General features: G+C 40.4%; 2 protein-coding genes across 5 annotated transcripts in view; both read right to left on the reverse strand.

Moving 5' to 3' along the window:
- rassf2b (Ras association domain family member 2b) overlaps positions 1–3,027 on the reverse strand; it is a 27,252-nt gene extending 24,225 nt beyond the window's left edge. For both annotated transcript variants that reach the window (XR_006822436.1, XM_046034593.1), the window contains exon 1: positions 2,790–3,027. The gene's annotated coding sequence lies outside the window, so the exon portion shown is untranslated. The remainder of the gene's footprint in view (positions 1–2,789) is intronic.
- A 1,026-nt stretch (positions 3,028–4,053) lies between these two features.
- The window catches only part of slc23a2 (solute carrier family 23 member 2), a 48,009-nt gene continuing 30,029 nt past the window's right edge, over positions 4,054–22,033 (reverse strand). For 2 of the 3 annotated variants that reach the window (XM_046034730.1, XM_046034732.1), the window contains 10 exons: positions 19,743–19,831; positions 19,390–19,460; positions 17,844–18,025; positions 16,971–17,091; positions 14,079–14,235; positions 12,130–12,277; positions 11,902–12,007; positions 10,004–10,271; positions 9,255–9,350; positions 4,054–8,935 (listed from right to left, as the gene is read on the reverse strand). In XM_046034730.1, the coding sequence (XP_045890686.1) occupies positions 8,664–8,935; positions 9,255–9,350; positions 10,004–10,271; positions 11,902–12,007; positions 12,130–12,277; positions 14,079–14,235; positions 16,971–17,091; positions 17,844–18,025; positions 19,390–19,460; positions 19,743–19,831 (1,510 nt within the window). In that variant the 3' untranslated portion in view covers positions 4,054–8,663. The remainder of the gene's footprint in view (positions 8,936–9,254; positions 9,351–10,003; positions 10,272–11,901; positions 12,008–12,129; positions 12,278–14,078; positions 14,236–16,970; positions 17,092–17,843; positions 18,026–19,389; positions 19,461–19,742; positions 19,832–22,033) is intronic. The other variant, XM_046034731.1, reaches the window with a different exon arrangement.

Here is a 22,033-nt window from a genome sequence, read left to right on the forward strand (position 1 = left end):
GGCCTGTAGTGTGGTTTTCCACTTTGATTTTGAGTGTGATTCCAAATCCAGACCTCCATGGGTTGATAAATTTGATTTCCATTGATAATTTTTGTGTGATTTTGTTGTCAGCACATTCAACTATGTAAAGAAAGGAGTATTTAATGAGATTATTTCATTCATTCAGATCTAGGATGTGTTATTTTAATGTTCCCTTTTATTTTTTTGAGCAATGTATATAAAGAAAAGACAGAAAACCTCTCAAATGTTAGATGTTGTCCAAACACAGGCAGCTGTGCAGGAACGTTGCCTATGTGATAAAAAAACAAAACTGTGAAACTGTTCAGACAAAAAAGCATTTAGGTTTAATACCCAGTTCCACAAACATTTTAGTATTACTGAGATCGTGAGTCAAAATCCCTCCAACACAGCCCTGCTTTCGTAGACACCAACATTTGTATTATTTATTCAGTTAACTGCTTGATTATCTTTTCTTTAAATGTTCGATGTCAAGATCTAAATTGTTGTCCTTATTTTGTTGACCTGAAAGGACTCAAATTTAACTATAATGAGTCTAAAAATAAAATGGAATTAGCCTGAAAAACGCCCACCACAGTTTAAGTTGAAGAACGCATGTAGTTAAAATCCCAACGAAAAAATACTGCGGACATTAGCACAGTGTCTTCAGTGGTAGCTTCAGCCCTGCCCAGTCAAAAAGGCAGGTGAAAAATTAACTCTGAAACTTATTTAGACATCATCATAACCACATAACGTGATGTATTTTTGTCAGAGACCATCTTCCCAACCTATTTTGGATGGGAAATATTGCCTCAAAGCACCACCAGTTACCCCCAAAACATTGCTGCAGTATTTATATTAATATCTAATGTTTGGCAGTATAGTCCAGCACCACCACAGCAGACCATGTGATCCCTTAAATTAAGGAAAACAAGATCAACATAATCTTCTACTTTGACTTTTAGCCTACTATGTTCAGAGTCTGTATTAACAAAATGTCTCAAGATTAAAATTGTATAAATAACCTCGCCTTTTAACCAAAACAGAGATGGCTGTTGGTGGAAATTATCTGTATGACACTGACTCTTCATATTTGCACTGTTTCCTACTTTGTTCTGCTATGCAACAATTTCCCAAAGGAAAAATTACATTGAATCTTATCTTCAAACTGCAGAAAGCTGTCTCTGCTTTTCGATTTATAGTCAACAGTGGCATATAAATGCAGCCAGACTGACCCACAGCTGACGTAGTCTTGATTCAGATCAGGGAGCTCCACTCTGTACAGGACACCAGTCCAAATGTAGACCTCACTGACTCCCTGAAAACTCATTACACCACCAGCCAGTCCTCAGTCTCCATCCCTTTACCTCTTGTCTCATTCATCGGCTCAGTTGTTTCTCACCACAGGAACTCAATTTATTAACCTCTGTCCAGTGTTTCTGATTAGGAAAATCTTTCCTCATTCAGCTCTTTCCTCAGTCTCCTTCGTATTCCCCTGTGAACGACTAAAAGCCATCCACTGTGCTATTGAAAACACACACACACTTGTTTTCTGCCCTCTTGCCCTGTTGCCTCTGAACCTCCTCTGTCAAAGACTTGGGCTGAAATGGATGATGAATAGCTCCAAACCTCCTCTCCACCACCACCCCTGCCTTCAGCTCCCACATTACTAATGCTCTGCCTTTGTCACCACTGTCATAGCAACACAAAAAACATCTAAGCTCCAACAACTAGTCCACAACGCTGAGCCAAAAATAGTGTTTGTCTCTCCTGCTCCTTGTTAGGCCTGCTGGGGTTGTCAAAAACGTTGCAAGGCTCGACTTTGAATCTACATATGGCATCCAGATTCTCCAGATTAAGCTAGTCTTTCTGCTTAGTTGACTGTAGAGCGGAAACTATTAGTCGATCCACAATCAATCTGCAGCTTCTCTGACAAGCGATTAATGATTCAAGTAGTTTTTAAAACAAAAATTAGCTTTTTAAATGTGAACACTGTCCGGTTTTCTCATGGCAGTCTGAATATCTTCGGGGTTTGGACTGTTTGGTCGGACAAAACAAGACATTTTAAGATGGAACTTGTGATTTGCTTTTATAGATGAAATGATTAACTGAGAAAATAATCATTTGTTGCAGCCCTTACTTACTGCACATCTTAGTAAAGCTTAACATTACACTCAGTTGCTAGTTTATCAGAATGAACCTACAGTTCAAAATCAATCATTTTAACATTATGAGCTCCATCACTTGTGGGACTTGTAGCAGGGCTGCTGTATTAAACTGCATTGCTTTTTAGCTAACTCTACTTTAACTAAACTGGGTTACAAGCCAAAACATTAGGTATTCACTTTTTTAGCAGACCCTCAGTCCTGAAGCACTGCCTCTGTCTAGCCAGGCTTATGTGTGCCGAGAGGAATCTTAACTATCTACTGCTTGTTATGTAACCTGTTTTTCTAAATACATATGCACACTCCCTGCTAGAGACCACAAATGTGATTAGATACGGAATATATATCGTTTTAATTCAGGATTTAGTCTGGACCATCACACTGAAGTGCTACGGAGCACACCGTATCACTGCATGTCAGTTTAAAACGCCACATAATCCTGAATTTCGAGGGTTTTAGTCTGTAACTGTGTCGTCTCTGCTTTTATAGAATAAAAATAAATGATATAAAGGTTTCTGTTTGGCATTTTATGTTGTCAAAACATTTTAAGTCTTGTTTTAGCACAAACAAGTCAAACTACACCCACTCCACATCATCCACCCACAGACACCATCAGGATCAGCCTACTTGATTCCTGCGGAGTTTTGGAGCTCCTGTGTCGGATCACCAAACCCGGGAGTACGGGCTCTCCGGTTCTCCTCTCCCACCTCCGTCCTTCTCTCCGCTTCTTCCCGTCGCGGCGGCTGAACTGCCCGTTAACGGTAAACTCCTCGGTCAGCTCGCTCTCCTGCCGTTCGAAACAATCACTGGGGCGCGTGCATCCAGCAGCTAGTAGGAGGAGGAGGAGGAGGAGGAGGAGGAGAGCGCGAGAGGTCCATCTGCTGCGGCGGAGCTCGCGGCACAGCAACGTCGGGGGGCCACGGCCGGGAGCCAATCAGAGAGCGACCCTGACGCCCCTTTGTTCACGCTGCGTGCGAAGATGAATGAAAACACGGAAACAATGGGAGAGCAGAGCATGCGCACACCGTCAGTCTGGTGAATAATAAGGCCATAAGGTCATTACTATTCAATAGAAACCCAAATTTACTTTAGCAAGACTGCAACTGATTTTTAAACGTCCCATGTGAAACAATGTTGAGACTTCGTTATTATAAAAGTAAATGGTCAATATTGAGACAGTGAGACAACATTTTGATACCATACATTTGATGGAAGTCAACACTTCTATTGTCAGCTTAGGATCTCATAACTATAAAGTATGTTAAAATTTTGATATGTATTTTTATTTTTCCTAAAATTTCATGATTTCTTTTTCCTGATGGAAATAGGATACCACAATAATGAGAAAACAAAAGTAAGAGTATTTTTGTTGTTCTTGCAGCAGTCAGATAAAACAAACACTGAAAACAGTGGTGTTTGTTTGTTAATAAACGTTTGGCAAAGAGAGCTCCTGTGTAGCTGCATGCATGCATGGCAAACCCTGAGCTGCAGTGTCCCTAATAATCTCCATTCACTCTCTGCATCGTGTCCAGGATCAGCAGAAATAAACAAACTTGAAACTGCATTTTGACAAAGGGACCCTCTTTTCAAGAGGGCTTTAACATTTGGTAAAAAGCAGGGCCCATCTCAAAGCCTTTACTGTAGTTGAAACTGTGCATTAGTAGTGCATATTCCCAAACAAACAGGGATGTTGGGAAGTTGCCACTTTGCCTGGTTTATAATCCAGCTCTACCTACATTATAAGGCTAATTTTAACGTAAAGCTATTTACATAAAATCATTAATTTGACTACATCTGACCACCTGCAGTCTCAATAGCTAGCTGTATTTTGATAGTTGTATTCAAATAGGGTGACACAACTGTGAGGAAAAATGTGACAGACAGAAGAAACTCATGGTCAGTAGCCTTTATATCTTCCTGTAAAACACATCAATCTCTGGACAACCAGTCAGTCTTTTTATTGTGGTTAATCCAAACTGTCAGAGAATCTGTTTTTATCATCACAATCACAGTTGGTGACCAATAAAGACAAAAGACTGCATTAATTTGGTAACATCTTATTAAATAGTTTTAGGAACAAAGAATAAACATTTTGTTGCTACAATTAGTTTACACAATTTGTCTTCTAGAAGGTTTAGCAAACTTTACTCCATTAAATATACATTTATTTTTACATCAATTTAAAGTTTCTCAGCTCACTCTCATTTATATTGGTAATGTGTGACAGAAAGCAATGTTAGAGTAAAAAAATACAATATGAAAAAGGTCCTAACAAACAAACAGGATTTCACCAAACCACAGATTCAAAATAGGATTAAAATGTATTTACTTCTTTAAAAAAAAAAAAAAGTACAATAAAATGGTGCGTTTTCCAGCATGATTTAAGATTAAAAGTTATGATTTGTTTCTTACAAATATTTGCTTGCAAAAACATGACAATGATGTATAAAAAAGACAAAAACATTGAAAGAGATAAAACACTTAATACACAAAAGTATATTCTTCAGGTATCACCCCCTTCAAAATAACTGAAAGGGATTGATGTCTTTGTGTTATACCTTACGGCCACCTTCTTAAGAGCCATCTGTTGGTTAAACTGACATGTATGTAATTCAAGACAGAATACCATCGAGTTGGGGCTGAAATGTTTTTACTCTAACAATTATGTGAGAATGAGAAACACATATGCATGTGTTTAGTATCCTGAAATAAGAGAACGTACAGTAAAACTGAAAGGTTAAAGTTAAAATGAAGGGGAAGCAGCCTCCATCAATAACCAATGTTCATCTTGCCATTAAGTGATAAGGCGGATTCACTCGGTGGCCAGTAACTCAGGCTCTTAGTCAGGTGGCCAGCAGGTGTCATTCTCCTGCATCCACAAATAACAGTACAAACTCCCGGGGAGAAAACCAGGTACACTAAACATGAGACGACACCTGTAGATTTTCACTGCAGGACTTGGGTGGGTAAACAGAGTGTGTGGAGAGAGGATGTGATGATTGCATGTTATAACAGAAAACAAGGTCACAAGTTGGTCATGTGATTATTGTGTGTGCATGCCATGTATTACAGAATTCACTACAAGAGATGCCAAACCACCTTCAATCAATCGATCGCAGAAGGAGCAGGAGGCGGTGACTGCTCTGATTGTCACCAGCTCCTGGAGCAAGGGAAGTCAACGTGGGCAGGGAAGTCAGAAAACATCAGCTGGTCTACAAACACCACATTGCTAATTTTACCAACGCTTCTTACACAGCCAACACTTGGCTGAGGATGGTGAAGTTTTAGAGTTACAATTTCTGCACTCATCAGTGGTCACTAGCTAGCCTCGCCGCTTCTGTGACCTCAGCACTCCTTATGTTCCTCTGTGGTTCGGTCGTGTCACTGATATCTACGGCCTACCCAGAAAACCGACTGCTTAAATTTCAACTCTCTGCCAGTGTTACACCAAATCCCGACACCCATTTGATTCTGTGGCCTGACTAGGAATTTCAGCTATTTTACCACTGCATATGTTTTTATCTTACTTTAATGCATAATAAATTTTGATAGGCGTTAGTGAAAATGGTGACCCAGTATAATTTAGACAGGGTCACACATTTTGATAGCTATGACACTGCAGAATAAACGACCAGTATGTTGAGTATGATGATAATAATAAAAAAAACATTAGCTGTGGCAATATAGCCAGATGAAATTCCTATTCAGGTCACAGATTTTGGTGCAACACGGTCACTGCCAGCACAGTACTGTAGACTAGCTACAAGTACATCCAGCAAAGTAGAAGAGCAGAGCACCACATTCTGCGGGAATATTAAGAGTTAAACCGTTTTTGTCCTGTGCAAACATTTTATCATTCACAGACAGACAAAAAAAACCTGTCAAGCTGCAACCCACTGCTGGATAACTGTTAGAATTTTTTCACAAACATCTGCGTTGGGAACATTATGTGACCAAATCCCTAGAGTAATGTATGGAGTCTATGAGAGCCAAGTCAAACATAGGCTCATTGACTAAGGCCCAAAAAATATGAAATCACAAAGCGGTCCATCCACTTGTCTTCAGGTCATCAAATAAAACAAAAATTCACACTTTACTATAAATCTGAAAACGCACACTAGTGACATTTTAGGGTCTCAGGTTAGTGAGTATTCCTCACTCAGACCCTGATGTTCTTGGCACCATTACATGTGCAAACAGTACTTGTAGTAAAAAGGCCCTGACTCTGACTAAACTATCCCGTTAAACATTTAAAAGTGTTTTTCTCTTGTTGTTAAAAATATGGCATAAATGGAATGACATAGAAGCAGCTTAAATCTCACATTAGAAACCAACTTTACAAGACTGTTGTCTCCAGGTGAGTTTTTAAAAAGCACCAACTATCTGAGGGTACAGGAGTAGCCAGTCAATCATCATCATCACATCAATCTTTGCAGGGCAAGAACAAGTAAACTTATAAATATACTTTCAACATTGTGCAAGAGACACATAAACCTGCTTCAAGCAATCATTAAGCATCAACTTTCTTCTCATAAATAAATAAATAGTTTTATACAGAGATAAAAGGGAGAGAAAATTTGGGATGAGATTTCAAATGCCAGTGCTTTAAGAATTGTTTTGGTATATGGAAACAGAACAAGAAGAAATAAAAAAAAAAAAAAGAGCTTTTGGCCTTTTGGTTTTATAAAAGTCTCATTTGAGTGAAATACTTAGTTTTCTTATCTGTTATGTTTCTCATTGTGCGTTATTTCTACATTTCCCCAAGATTATAATGTTGCAAAACTGTATGGTATTTTGTAATTTGCTTCAAAACACCAGAGGCACACAATGTGGTCAAAATCAGAGACTCACTCTGTAAGGTCACGCCTGTGTTAATAAATTGGGTTACTCAGCCAAATGTGCTGCTACAGACATGAAGAGCAACATAACATCAGCTGTTAAATATAATGGAAGTGGGATAAGAGTGGGAGGCGTCTGGGTGACTGAGGATGGGGAGGAGGAGGAATGTAAGGGAAAGTCATCAACACCATTAAATAGGTGAAACAGCAACAGTCATGATCAGCTGAAAAACACACGTTGTCATCTGTGAGTCGATAAACAAAAATAATTTCAACTCTCCAAAAAACCTCTTACAACACTCAACAACTTCATATTCAAACTAAACCACCACTCTGACTTTTAACCACAAGTATGCAAGTGATGGAAATAAGTGTGTTTGGATAGAGGCAGGGGGGTTTCATTTATGGTACAGCATTTGTAAATCCCACATGAACACACATTACTGGTAAAGCAGAGCAGAAGTGACACCTAAAAACTGTGAGAGATCCTCAGAAGATCCACATCTTGTGTACATAAATACTAGGCTTAAGAAAGAGCTCTCTGATCCTCCAAGTCTCTGTTACTGTGTGCCATTAATCTAGTTTTTGCAAATGCACTGCTGTAATCACGGCAGTATTAAAAGCTTGTTTCGTTATGTACGTGCATACGTGTGTTCGAGGAGATATAAATGAAATAAATTAAGATTAAGCAAAAATCTTGCTAAAATAAATGTTGTTCCTTAATGAAGTGAAAGACTTTATATCCCATTTGACAGCCAAATGAGACAAGGGTGTGTTCAGGAAAAGTAGGGTTTTGGTCTCGTTAGTAACTAGTGCACAATACTGACACACAGAGAGATGTAAACTGGTTTGTGAATATTAGCACTACTATATAAAGAAAGGGGGGGGGGGGGAAGAGATGTTTTTTTAGCATGAGATGAGCGGATGTGCTGCTCAACGGGTCTCTGAGGAGTTTCACTGAAGAAATGGGGGCGCGAGTTGTGGAGTGACATTCTGGTTTTGAACTCAGGTGGCAGATAGTGCAAAAAATACATTTCACACTATCACTTTGCATGACTAAGGGCACCTGACAAACCACTTCCATCCATCTGCATGACCCTGAAGTGCATCGTGGCGCTCAAGCTAGTTTCGGTTAGGCTGTGATTGGTGTGTGAGCATGTGTGCACATCTCTAATGTGGTTGCATAACAAGTCTAGAGGCAAATGAGTCGAAAAACAGATATTTGCATAATCCTCAAATGACACAATCTACTGCGCTTTTAGAAGAACGCGTTTTATAAAATGGGCAGTACAAGTTAGCAGTGAATCATCAAACATTAAGCTATGATTGTTTGACGTCCATCTGTCTGCTTCTGGATTAAAGTGCAAGTTAATTAATGCACAAACCCATCATCTCTTTCTGCACACTGTACACACATGCACGCACATCAACAAACCTCTGCATGGTGACATCTTTTACTGCATGCTGTGACTTGCTATAGCATGCTTAAAATAGCATAGTGGGAAGTGGGAAAAGACTGACAAGCTAAAGAAAACACATACTGACGGTTCCGCACAATCCCGAATCCTGCACCGCTTCTGTCTTCCACTCTCCCACTTTTATTAGCCTATTTTAGTGTACCATCCCTTGCTCCCCAGAAGATTTTTCAGCTCCTGCACGTTGGCTATACCCCACTCTCTCCCTGTGCTACGCCTCCCTCCCCTCCCATTCCTCCTCCCTTCACCACATCCCCATGCCTGCTCCTGCAGGCTTCCCGTAGCCTCCCCCACTGGTAGCCTGTGAAGGTGGGGCTGATGGGGAAATACTTGAAGATGGGGTATCTGCGGATAAAGTCCATTCCAAATGGCAGATCATAAGATCGCATCCCTTCCAGTTCTGTTGCACTGACACCAGAGCCACGTTTCAGCCTCCCGATGCCTCGTTCTTCAGGGGTCCCTAAGGAGGAAAGGAAGAAAGATTAAATCAGGAGTTCCTTAAAACTCACAATTAAGTCTTAAGATGTTCCCAAACCGGATATATAACCAGCCCCCAGCACATTCTGCCTTTATGCATGTGTGCCTGTACCTGCTTGGCAATCACATCTTGTGATTTTTTCCTTTAAATGTTTTGCATACTCTAAACTACCATTACATCATCATCAGTATCATCTAGTTATAAATGCTATGGCACAATGTAAATTCATTTTTAGGGCCATTAACATCATCAGTTTCACAAATGTGAAAAAAATAAAGAAATAGTGGGTTAAACACCTTACCGGGGATTGTATTGTCCAAAATGAAGGCGACTGAGCCTCCGACAAACATCGCAGTGGTGAGGAGCACGTTCAACACTTGGTCAATCTCAACTATGCCTGAGAAAGATAAGAGACGGGTGTTTAGTAGTAATGTCTTTAAGTCATTATGATTCTTTAACAGACCTGATATCAGTCACGTTAGCATGCTAAAAAATTTTATTAATTCCCCCAGTGATATTGTCAACAATGAATTACCCTCAATACCTAGTAACTGTGTACTTGTACGGTTTTATTTATAACAGAGAAAGTCCAGTCTGAGAGGTTTCACCTAGTTTTAGCAGTTTTAAGTGGTGTAATAAACCATAAGTGTCCAATCTAACTTAGACATGTCTCAAAAGTTGGAGGGAAGTGCAGCTGGAGGTCAGGTGGTACAGAAAAAATACTTGTTTTAAAAAACAAATGACAGAATTTACAAAGCTAAATGTAATCACTGTCAAAAAAGGAGTTGCAGCTTCACGAGCAGTTTCCACCACCTGCACCACATTTATATTCATACTATATGACGTGTGCATGGCGAGGAAGTATCAAAAAGGCAGTCGAAAGAGATGTGATACAGAAGCTATTTAACTTTGTCTTAAAGAAAAGTTACTCAGAGTAATGACTCATTTATAGTACTGCTCTATACTGCTAATTTCCATTAATCGTCAAACCAAATTTGTCAGCTTATATCGCCGGGTCCTAGTTTGTAAGGATCTCTGCCCTCCACTCACCAGTGACCAGCGGGTTCTGTTTGAGGTAGCTCGGCAGCATCAGACCAAAGAAGATGGAGAAACCCAGAACAAAGAGGTTCCTGGATGAGTTGAGATCAACAAACTGCAGGTTGGAAAGTCCCACCGCTGTGATCATACCAAACAGCGTGCAGAACAGAGCTCCCAGGACAGGGTCAGGCAGAGAGGCAAACAGGGCGCTGAATTTACCCACGAGCCCCAGCAGCAGCATCATGGCAGCTCCATACTGAATCACTCGTCTGCTGCCCACCTGAAAGACCAGAAATCAGAGTAAGCAAAGAGAAAAGGCCAGTCAGGGTCACAGTGAGAGACGAAATAAAAAGGCTCTTCCCAGAAGGCAGCAGGGTGAACAGGCTGTGGCTGGGTCCTTTAGTATCCTTTGGGCTCTGCGTAGGCACCTCACCAATATCATTGATGCTCGGGAGATGGGTACCAATGATCTTCTGAGCAGTTTTTATCACCTGCTGCAGAGCCCTCTGGTCCTGGGCCGTGCACATCCCATGCCAGTTTGACATGTTTCCAGTCAGGATGCTTTCTATCGCTCCTCTGTAAAAGCTGACATGAACATAGCACAGGAATTTGGCCTTCTTAATCTTTCTCAAGAAATACAGGCGTTTGAGCTTTCTTCACCAGCATAGAGATGTGAGACGACCATGTCAGGTTCTCTGTGATGCTGACTCCCAGGAACCTGAAACTGTTCACCCGCTGCCTTTTCCTGAAATCAACAATCAGCTCCTTAGTATTGCTGATGTTGAGCAGTAGGTTGTTCGCTGAACAACGACCGCAAACTTCACAACAGAGTTCTCTTCATGTTGAGGGATGCAGTCGTGGGTGTACAGCGTGAACAGGAGGGGGCTGAGCACAGAGCCCTTGGGGGCTCCGGTGTTGAGCACTAGAGTGGAGGAGGCGAGTCCGCCAATTCGAACTGACTGGGGTCTGTTTGTGAGGAAGTCCAATATCCAGTTGCAGAGTGTTGTATTTAAACCCAGAGTGCTGACTTTTCTGGTAGTAACCAAGGTAGTCCTTCCTGCTCATGTCAGAGTGGTGTGTATGTCGCAGTTTATTTATACCTCCACCTTAATGGAATGACACTTATAAAATACACGTATAAAAAGGGATAATGGGTAGGAATTTATCTGAGAAAGCGCGGGAATTTTATATTTTGTTGAGCTGCAACTAAAGATTACCTTCATTATCAATTAATTAGCTTATTATTTTGTGTATGAATGTCAGAAATTTTTAAAGAAAATGGCCCTGCTCTTCTTCAAACTGCTCATTTATATAAAAAAACAACAACCAAATGTTCAATTTAAAAATCATACACTGCAAAAACTGAGCAAGGGGGAAAAAAAGCATTAAAATAAACAAGAATATTTCACTTGCTACTTAAGGCCAAAAAACTTGAAACAAGTGAAATACTCTAACATAAAAGCAGCCTGGTAAGAAGAAATATCTTGTCAGACAAAAAACAATGCCTTCAATTAAGATAATTAATCTTACTAAGATTTTAGTTTTTGCAGTGTTAAAAGTTTTTTTTAAAGAGTTAAAAGAAGATAATCCTCCCTTTTAAGAAGCTGGCACCAGCAAATGTTCAGCATTTCTGCTTGAAAAGTGACTGAAACGATAAGTAGTTACTCAATTTTCTGCCGATTGACTAATCAATAAAGTGATTTATTGTTTCAGCTTTTTTGCACAATTAAACCATCATGGTAAAATAAATACAATAACTATATGGGTACTTTCAGAGAAGGAAAGAAACGAAGAGGCTCACGTATCACATGTATCGTATGTAATCATAAACATCAGGTTAAATAAATGTAGAAAGGGTAACAAAATCAAAATGCTGGATAAAAGGAATGAAATGAGGGCAGGCATGTTACCTTTGTGATTCCTAGGACGCCTATATTTGGACTGGAGGAGGTGGAGCCGTTTCCTGTCCCGAAAAGACCATCCAGCACACAGGAAATGCCCTCAACAAATATCCCCCTTCAGAGACAGCAGAAAAACAACGTAATTAAAGCATCTTCCAGACAGCAAATTGCCTGTGCGCCGCTTCAACAACAAACTGAGAATTAACATAAAACAGAAATAACAAACTGAAGAGTTACCGATTGATGGCGTGGATGGGAGGTGGAGGGGCACAAGAGAGACGTGCACAGGCGTAGTAATCTCCAATTGATTCGATGATGCTGGCCACCACTGCACTCATCATGCCGATCACACCAGCAGCTGTGACGGTAGGAAATCCCCACTGCACTGTAGAGGTAAAAAACAAAGCGCGGGTCATCTAAACTCATCACATCTGGCAGGGGTTTAGTTGTGGGTCATATTTAAGATGCAGTTTTTAAATCTATTTTACACTTCTCAGTTTAAAGAGGTCATATTATTCTCATTTTCAGGTTCAAAATCATGTTTACAAAATAATACACAAAGCGTATAGTATCTACAGTATTGTAGATACTGTATACCAATCCACCTACCTCAACTCATTACTCCTGCACAAACTACTTACACATGTACACAGTGCAATGAAGCATAGTGCAAAGGATGCTGGAATAAATAAGTATATGTACCTGTATATGACATCCACCTCCGACATGTACAAACTCCTACATCCTTTGCACTCTGCTCACTGCACTATTTGTCAATATGTCTAGATTGTTTTTGTTCATAGTATGTATATTTGTGTTGCCTACACTGAAGCCTGTGTCTGATTTTATTAGTAAGCACATCGTGAGCAATGTACAATCCTGAGTCAAATTCCTCGTATGTGTACCTGGCAATAAAAGCTGATTCTGATTTAGGAGTTTACATGATATCATTTTCAAAAAACAGCATATTTTCTGTCATACTGCACATTTCTGCAGCTCCTTTTTTCCCCCCCGCTTGTTGCAGAGCTTCGTTTTAGCTAGTTAAGGACTACTAGCCAATCAGAGGCAGAGTAGGGTGGGCCCTGAAAAGCTGGTAAACACTGCTTTGGTTCAGCTGTACATGTTGCCGACCAGCTTGGCAACATAGACTGGAGCAAGAGTTTCAGAGTGGTGAGTTATTAATCTGTAACAAAAGTATCTTTCATCCATAAAGTTTTAACTGAGCTCTGTCTCTACATCACAGTAACAACTTTGTGTCCATCAACTGCCTGGAGGGTAGCTAGTGTTTGGAAGGGAGAGGGGAGGCAGCAGGCGGACATCTTGTCACTGTGTGCTGTAGCTCAGTGCGTTTTATCATCCGTGTTTGTGAGGGCGCGTCAGACTAGCCGCTTGGTGAGCCATTATGATGAGATTCGGCTGTCTCGTCACAGGGGTGAAAGGGAAACGGCTAGACTACAAACGAGCTGTTCAGAGCAGAGTTTTCTGTGGGAGATGGGAACTCCCTTTGGGCTGGACTTTGGGCGTTTGAAATGTATATATAACTCAATAAAAGAGAGGGAAAAAGCCAAAAAGCATAATATGACCTCTAATTTCTTAATTTTTAATTTTTAGTATGATTTACACAAATATCTGCCTCTCCTAACTATTTATACATTATATTGTAACATAACCAGACTCATTCCACTGTATATACCATTTATTAGTTTCTGTCTGTACATATCAAAATATAGTTAGTACCAAATATAAAAGTACTCATTATGCAAGAAGTACTGCGTTTCATTCATCCACTGCTATATGCTTTGTATATTATTTTGTTAATTTTGTGTATATCACAGTTAACACCCTTTCTGACTATAACTACACACCATGTTTATTCTGCACAGGAGTTTTTTTATATTATATTTTTTGCTACTGATCTGGTCAGATGGTAAACTGCACTTTATTGTACTTGTAATCTAATCTTAAAGTGTCACATCACAGATTTTTATTCCTCCCAGCAACAACTATCAGAACAAGGGAGATGTGGGGAAGTTGAGTCCAAGGAAAATGTTTACTGCTCATGTGCAACAGAAACTATCCACATATGGCTACCTGCAGCTGGGTCGGCAACGGCTCATGGAGACCAGGCATAATCTTTCCAACAGCCCCTTCCTGCTCTTCCTCCTCATCATAATAAATACACTTACAGGGATATGGGATCTTGAACCACGGTGCAGCTGCAAGGATTCCTTGACGTGCGTCTGTTCGTGCATAGTAGCCGTACTTGTCCACCTCCGGAGGGAAAACGTCAGTGACAGTGAAAATGAAACACAACAGCCACGACACCAGGATGGCCATGATGATCTGGGTACAAGAGAAGAGAAGACATCTAAGACAAAGTGAAAAAAACACCACCACTTTAACCGTTCTAATCTACAGCTCCGTATCTCCTAGTATATTAACCAAACCACGCAGACTTCTGAGCCGTCCCAATAAATGTAAGGCATCAAATTTAAATCCTTCTCATAACTACACGCCAAATTACAAAAGATACAGACCAGGCCTGTTGCCTTGGGCGGGCTTTTGTGGGCAGGGCCCGCCCAAGTTCCAGCAGGCGCCAAGACTTTTGCTAGGCTATTTAAAAAAATAAATAAAATTTATGTATATTTCTACCAAATAATAATAATATTAACATTATCGTCATTTTAAAGTCAGACATTAAAATAGAAAAGCAACTGTGTTTTTTTGATGGGCGTTGTTGGCGGAGGGCAGCCTGATGAGCCTGGCACCAGTGGAAGCAGCCTCCTATCTGGGAGCGCTAACGTTTCTAGCCATGCTCCTACAACACCAGCAGAGATGCGATTTCGACCGCAATTGCCCGTGTTGAACAAATATCCAGTCAGAATGCTTGGTGCGAAAAAACAATCATTTTCGTCTAGCTGGTTTCTGATATCGGGACTGGCTTGAGTCCTCAGTGATAAATGACGGCACGTTTAGCTATTCCTGTAGGAAATTCAAATCTGCAGATACAACGTTCACTGTTGGGGGATTCACTGACTGGAAACGTGCCATTGAGATGAGAAGGTTTTGAATAAGCACACAGCTTCAAAGGAGCACTTGTGAAGTACTGTGGAGGGAGTCGGGGAAACGAAGGGAGACGGACCGAGATTTCCACTGCCCTAAAAGAGGAAACCCCTGGCACGCAACAGGTATTACATGTCATCTAGAATTGATATACTCTAGTTTTTAGTGGTGAATGAATTTCCCTTACAGGGAGATAAAGCTAGTCATTGTATCGGAGGATCATGGCTCGAGTGGACTGTTTGTCTCTGTTAGAGTACACCATGCGAAAAGATCCAAAACTGACCAAGATTACAAAAACAATTCCACAAAATGCACGCTACACAAGCCCACAAATACAAAACAAGGTGATTGAACTGATGAGTAATATTGTGACTGAGAAAAAGTGCGACAAGTTGGGGATAGCTGGTACACAATAAAAGTGGATGGGCCATGAGAATATATCTGTAGTCGTAGAATACATTGAGAACTACGAGATATGTGAATGTCTCTTGGTCATGGCCACGTCGGAAAAGGGGGATGCAGAGACAGTAACTGGCGTGACAATAGATGACCTCAGCTAGACTTAGCCCTAAATATATTTTTAGTCAGGGGTATGATGGTGCGTCACTCATGTTTGGGAGACATGGCGGTGTGCAGAGATTGCTAAAAAAAAAAAAAAATATCAACTACATCGTGAAATACCGTACATCCACTGTTTTAACCACCAACTTCATTTGGTGGTGGTTCATGCCATGTCCAGCGAAGCAGCTGTCGGGGAGTTTTTCCACTGTACTCCCCGACATGCTGTATAAATTTATCAGGAAGCCTACGGTCGCTGTCCAATACAAACGGCAAGACTCTGGAGTCTTAGACCAGAGATGGACTGGCCATTTGGCAACAGTCAATGTTGTGGTGAAGAGTTTCCACGACATACTGACATTGTTGATCAAAGCTTTCTTTTCATTGAATACCTTGTTCAAAAGGTTTAATCACTCCCCGAGCCGCCAAACAGACTACTACAAGCAGAAGATTTGGATTTATTAACCGCGTTCACACTGTGTAAAGTCACTGCACACAGAGAATGAGCAGTATAATGCTCAACACCTGTTACTTTTCACTAAATTCGAGCTAACGCCGTCTTGAAATGAACATTTGCTACAAGCTAAGACAGTTAGCATGTTTAGCACTGGTGAAAGATTACTATTACTACTGGCTTACTAGTCAACATCCGCTAGTTTCACCCCTCACATTACTTCACAGAGCGGGTAAGAGCAGAGTACTAAGTTGATGTGATTTTGTACAATAATTCAATTTAGCTGGTCACGTCTATACTTTTAAGTCTTCCACCATTGTGTACATCTGTTAAAAATCTGTTTTTTAAAACTATGTCCTGTTGTGTGAGACACACTTGCGCTCTCTCTCCTTTTGCGTTTGTGGATCCACACTTAAGTAACGCTTGATTTTAAGTGTTGTTTGATAGTCAGCAGTAGTATGTTGTTGACTTGAAAAGTTCAATGGAAAAACACATTTCACAGCTATAATTGCAATACCTTGAAACCCGTGATACTTTTGCCGAGGTTTATCATATCGTGAACATCTCATACCTGCCCATGCCTAGTTAAGAGTGACCCCCACCACCCCCAACAACAAGGGAAGCCTTTTGAGGAGACAGTTAAAAATCAGACCGATAGGTAGCTTCGACATGAGATTGTGAGATTTTTTAAAAATTCAATATATCACCAGCAGATGGCAGGAAAACATTGATTTTTACACTGCACAGGTGCCTGCAAATGGAAAAACCCTTAACCTCCCAGGGAGAATGAGATTAGCTCTGTTGAATAATTTGTGACTTGCGGGAACGCAGCTTGTTTTGGTGGCATGGGGGGATAACTGTAAAGAAGCCAAGGTCAATTCATTAAAAGAGGGGAGAACATTTACTAAGTAGAAGGAATCAAAAAGAGGAGTCCAGACAGTTTGTGCAAAAAGCAAAGATCTGCTGTATTAAAAGGTACTTTAATGAGAAGTTGTGTACTTACAGGAAACATTTTGAAGACCTGCAGCCTATAAGAAGTCCAGCCCTTCTTGTATTTGTAGACTGGCAGAGGGAAGTGAACGTTTCTGGCATACTGAGAGAAGAGCAGCACCAAGAAAATAGTCCTGCAGACAGAAACAATCTTCCTCAGTTTGATGCATCACAGTCAGAGAATTGTGTTCATTATTATTATTGTCTATAAAGGATATTCTTCTGTGAGAGAACGAATTCTGTATGAGCATGCTTCATTTCCTCCTGTCTACGTCTGTCGAAGACTCCAGAGCCAATCAATTTGCCTCAGCACATTTCGTTTTGTCCCTGTGGAACGAGAGGAGAGACCCTCCAGCTACAGACTAAACAGCCATGACACAGCAGCAACTGATGTCACACCACACGAGCGTCACAGCTTTGAAGTGGATCTTGCCCGATGAGTCAATCCTCTGTATCACCATGGTCTATTTGATTCGATCTAGTGCTTTCTTCCTGTCTTGGACTTCCTCTTAATTGCTCATTCTTGAGCTGCAAATATATCCTCTGTAAAGGGAGGGGATCAATCACTGTAGTCTGTTGAGTGAATGAGCAAAACTCTTCCATCTTTGTACAAAAGCTTAAGGCAATAGTGTGAAACTTGTGGCTGTAAACTCATGTTTATAGAAACCTGTCATACCACTGCCGCAGCATTATCCACTACAGCTCATATATTCCAAAATATGCGGGAATGCACTTCTGTCCTGTTGCTCACACATTATACATTTTGAAAGAGATCATGAACACACTGAGGGACAACAGATAAGTGGATTTTAGGGTGAGTGTCACATTAAAAGTGTTTTTTTTTTTGTTGGCACCTGAATCCACATTTCTTTGCGTCTGTACTTACAGCATAGCAATGCCCCAGTGTTTTCCAGCCCTCTCCCCTGCGGCCTGGAAACCAGACAGGCCGATAAGGGCCACGGTGGGCGTGATGGTCAGAGGTCCAATGTACTTCAGCAGGATACCGGGCAGACCAAGCGCTCCGATGCACACCTCGATCAGGGACGACACGATGATAGCCCCTTGGATCTGGCAGAACAAAGAAATTGTAGCAAGAGGAGAGAAAAAAAAAAGGGGGGGGGTTAATGAAACAAAGACATTTTTAGAAATGTTGAAAAAGGAAGCAGAACGTTAACCACCAACATTGCTGCAGTCCCCCCCCATCTCAAAGGTCATACATGTGTTTATATGACCTCTAGATCACTGTAATTCAGGGTTGAGCCAAAAAAGATCACAGCTAGTATTAATTGCAGCTGCTCGGCTGTAACAAATAATAGAAGACAAGATTATATCAGTCCTGTTTTAAGCTATTTGTTACAAGTTTTAAAGATGATTTTAAGATTAATGAATTTTTAAAACACTTATCTCCCTGTCGTATTGTTGAATTGTTGCTTCCCTATGTGGTATTTTCTTCCTTTTTATTATCGTATAATTTCAAATGTCTGTTTAATCCTGGTTCAACCATATAACACACTTTGCATCTTTGTTTTGAAAACTGCTGTATAAATTAAGTTTATTATAAATATGTTTACTTTAAATCAACAACTCAACCCCATGAAGTGCAGGTGCAGGCTCACTGACTGAAGCAACTGAAAGTACATTTTAAATCTCTATTTTTACTTCCATTTAGCTAAAGTGCGGCAGGGTTTCCGGCAGCCTTTTGTAAAAGAAGGTGCCCCGGACGCCTGGAATAAAGAAAGCTTTCTCTAGCAATAAAAGAAATTATTACATTTTAATAAATATAATATTAGGTTTATTAAAATTCAGACAAATAACATTAGAGATTGATGTTACAGAATCACCAGGGTTCCAGTTCGCTTGATACTTCTGAGTGATAATCCCATTTGTCCTGTCTTTAACCGTCACTGTATTCTCTTCTGTCACCTTTGATCACCTGCACGTTAACCCTGTGCTCAGCTCATCGATGTTCCATTCAACAATTGAATTTAGTCTGATTGAGTTTAGTCTCGTTTACGTCTCACATAAAAAAAAAAAAAAAAAAAAAAAAAAACACCCCAACAACAACAACAAAAACCCAATTCAACTCAACCTGCTTACGCAAACGGAAAAGGTCAATACAAATGAACAGCTCCAGGTACAGAAAAACAAACCCTGCAGAAAGTAATGCTGGAGGCTTGAAAAAAAACATTAGCTAACAAAAACATCCGTTATTCAACTACAGTTGTGTAAAACAAACTGCCTAAGGAGTTATTCAAGTTGAATAACGTGTTATTCAAGTTAGGGTGCATAACAACTGACGCTAATGTTTACTGAGCTTACTTAATGTTTATAACTGATCTTTTAATATTATACTTATCCAGTTTTCTCCCCTTAAGCTTCCTCTCTACCTTTCAAGTCTGTCAGAGTGTCTCATTTGTCTCTCTTTGCCTCACCTCTCGTATCCTGGGGTGCCAGATGTGCTCTGTGTTGAGGAGCTCTGTACTGTTCAACGCTGGAACCGCTGCTTATGGAAAAAGACGGTTAGATGAGAGATTAATTAGATCTCTGTGTGACTCATGACTCTAGTTATTCATTTAGAAGCACACAGATATAAACTGGCTAATCCCATTTGGGGCCCGGTTAATTATCTGCCGTCTTTGCAGGCTTTGATGCTGACAGCATTTGGAGTTGGGATCAACGTAAACAAAGGATACAGTAACCCACAGGTTTTGACAAAACATTTTAATAGATGGGAGTGTCTGTACTGAATGAGTCAAGAGTGAGAGACAGAAGAAAGTAGGTTTACCTGTATTATTACACTTCCATTTTTCCAGTGACAGGATGGCTCTGGCTGGTGCAAGGAAGGCAAAAGCACTGGCCTGGAACAAAGGCAACCTAAACAGAAGAAAAGCAAAAGCTATTCAGAAATTATGTTATGAGCCTTAATCACAGACCTGTACAACCAAGGGGGTGTTAAAATTTTGTATCAAACAAGGTGATTTTCTGTGTAGAACTACCGAGTGTCGGCACATCAGTTACAAGTCATCAATGTTGGTATGAAGTTCATGCTATTCCTACTGGCGTGTGTGTGTGTGCGCGCGTGCGTGCGTGTAAGAGAATCCACCTGGTCTTTTGTTGGGTAACCTAAGGCCACACAGAACAGGGTAGTTATACCAGTTCTTGCTTGAAGAGGTTTCCTTCCCTCCCCCATTTTCTTCCTCTTTCAGTACCACTCACGCACTTACATAAACTCAAATGTGTCTCATTTTCTGCAATTGACATTTTTTTTTAAGTGATCAAAACGATGACCAACCACGTTCTACAGCAGAGCTGCTCGCTTATGGCAAAAAACATATCACAATTATTTTGGTCAATATTGACATCACGATTATTTTTTAGTTACTCAATGACTTAGGGAACATCATGCATTTATTGAACTTTTTAAAGGGCATGCTTCAGCATGCCCTTTAAAAAGTTCCTTAACGGATGATGTTTTACTAAAATTATATATGCATTACCCCATGAAATCAGAAATAGTAATCGAACATTATTAACTTCAAACAGCATCTTAGATCGACAGAGGATGATAGCAGCGCAGTGTTTCCATAGGTTGACTGCTTTGGGTTGGGGCAGGTGCGCCGCCATATGTGGGGGAGGGGGTCTCAGCAGTTGACAGGTAAACTAAGTTGATGACAAAACAACTTGAAATTCACTCTTGTTGTTCTGTCAGGAGATGCAGTGACAATTGTGAGTAATATAATAATATGTAATTTTTTAAGGCTATGAGCTTTGTAGTCTAATTTATGCATTGTAAAATGTTGTATGCTTAAGTTAATAATGATGACTAACAAGTTATGCCAGTTATAAACCACCCAGTCATCTTCGGCTCAAGATTAACTGAACATGCCACAGCCTGGCTGAGAAGCTGTGGCAAGTGCCACGGCTGTAAAGGAAAGCAGCGCTGGATTTATAACATGAGAGCATTACCGTGAAACCAAATGCGGCACAATAATTGTTTTATCTCGATAATCTTGTTCTCGTAATCGTAGGCAGCCACTGAAAATAAAATTTGATTAATTGCACATCCTTACTCTACAGTATAACCTTTAGAAAATTACAACCGCAACGAGCAGTAATGACAGCCGAGGGTTATCAGAAGATCTGATCAGAAACAAAACAGACTGTAATGACGTCATATTAGTGAAAACGCCATGGACAAATGTGAATGCGACGGACAAGGAGGACATATTTTCTTAAGAGGAAGTGAGCATACTGTGCATAACAAAACCAATTTTTCTCAATTGCTTAAACACTATTGGCAGGCTTTTGAACTAAAATTTCAAAACGTTAACTCCACACCCATTTCCCTAAACTCTACACACAAATCCCATCATTTCTCATTGCCTACACCATGTGGTCACTGATAAAGCACTAACATTCAATACTGTTCACTCAATCAGCACAGGTTGAGCTCAATTCGCACACAACTACCCAGGTGGAAACACAAAGAGTCAAAACTGACACACCAAAGAAGGGAGGAATATTAAAGGGGAGGAGGTAGCAGTAGGAGAAAGGGGAGGCTGTGGAGGGGGAGGGTCTCTGGCCTGTCCCAAACCAAAGACAGGACGTTGGGGCAGAATAATTTGTTGTTTGGTGTGTTGTACCAACAAGTAAAAAATGTTTACATTTGCTATTTATTCTGTTGTGTTCATCATGTGAAAAGGTTTTTGAGGGGGAGAACCACAAGCAACATTACTAATAACTAGTTTTTGTAGTATTGTTTTGACTTTATCTCACCAGTGTGTAAGACTGTGTTATAGTGTGTGTTTTTGAGGGCTTGTGTGTTATGTCTGAGGGCAAAGTTTGGTTTTTCAGCAGAGAGCTTCTTTTGACCTGAAAATAGGACGTTTGGAGAATTGGGTGAGAAGTTGTGGATTTGTGTTCAGAGTTTCGAGAAAAAGACACATAATTTTAAATAATGTGTTTAAGCAATCGAGAAAAACTGTAAGAAGCACACCTGTTGACAAAAGCATTCTGCCTGCACAATGACTTTAAACCAAATCCCAATCGGATCTTTGTCTGGTCAAAAAAATCTGA

This window comes from Micropterus dolomieu, linkage group LG21, assembly GCF_021292245.1.
Source record: "Micropterus dolomieu isolate WLL.071019.BEF.003 ecotype Adirondacks linkage group LG21, ASM2129224v1, whole genome shotgun sequence".
Taxonomy (NCBI): domain Eukaryota; kingdom Metazoa; phylum Chordata; class Actinopteri; order Centrarchiformes; family Centrarchidae; genus Micropterus; species Micropterus dolomieu.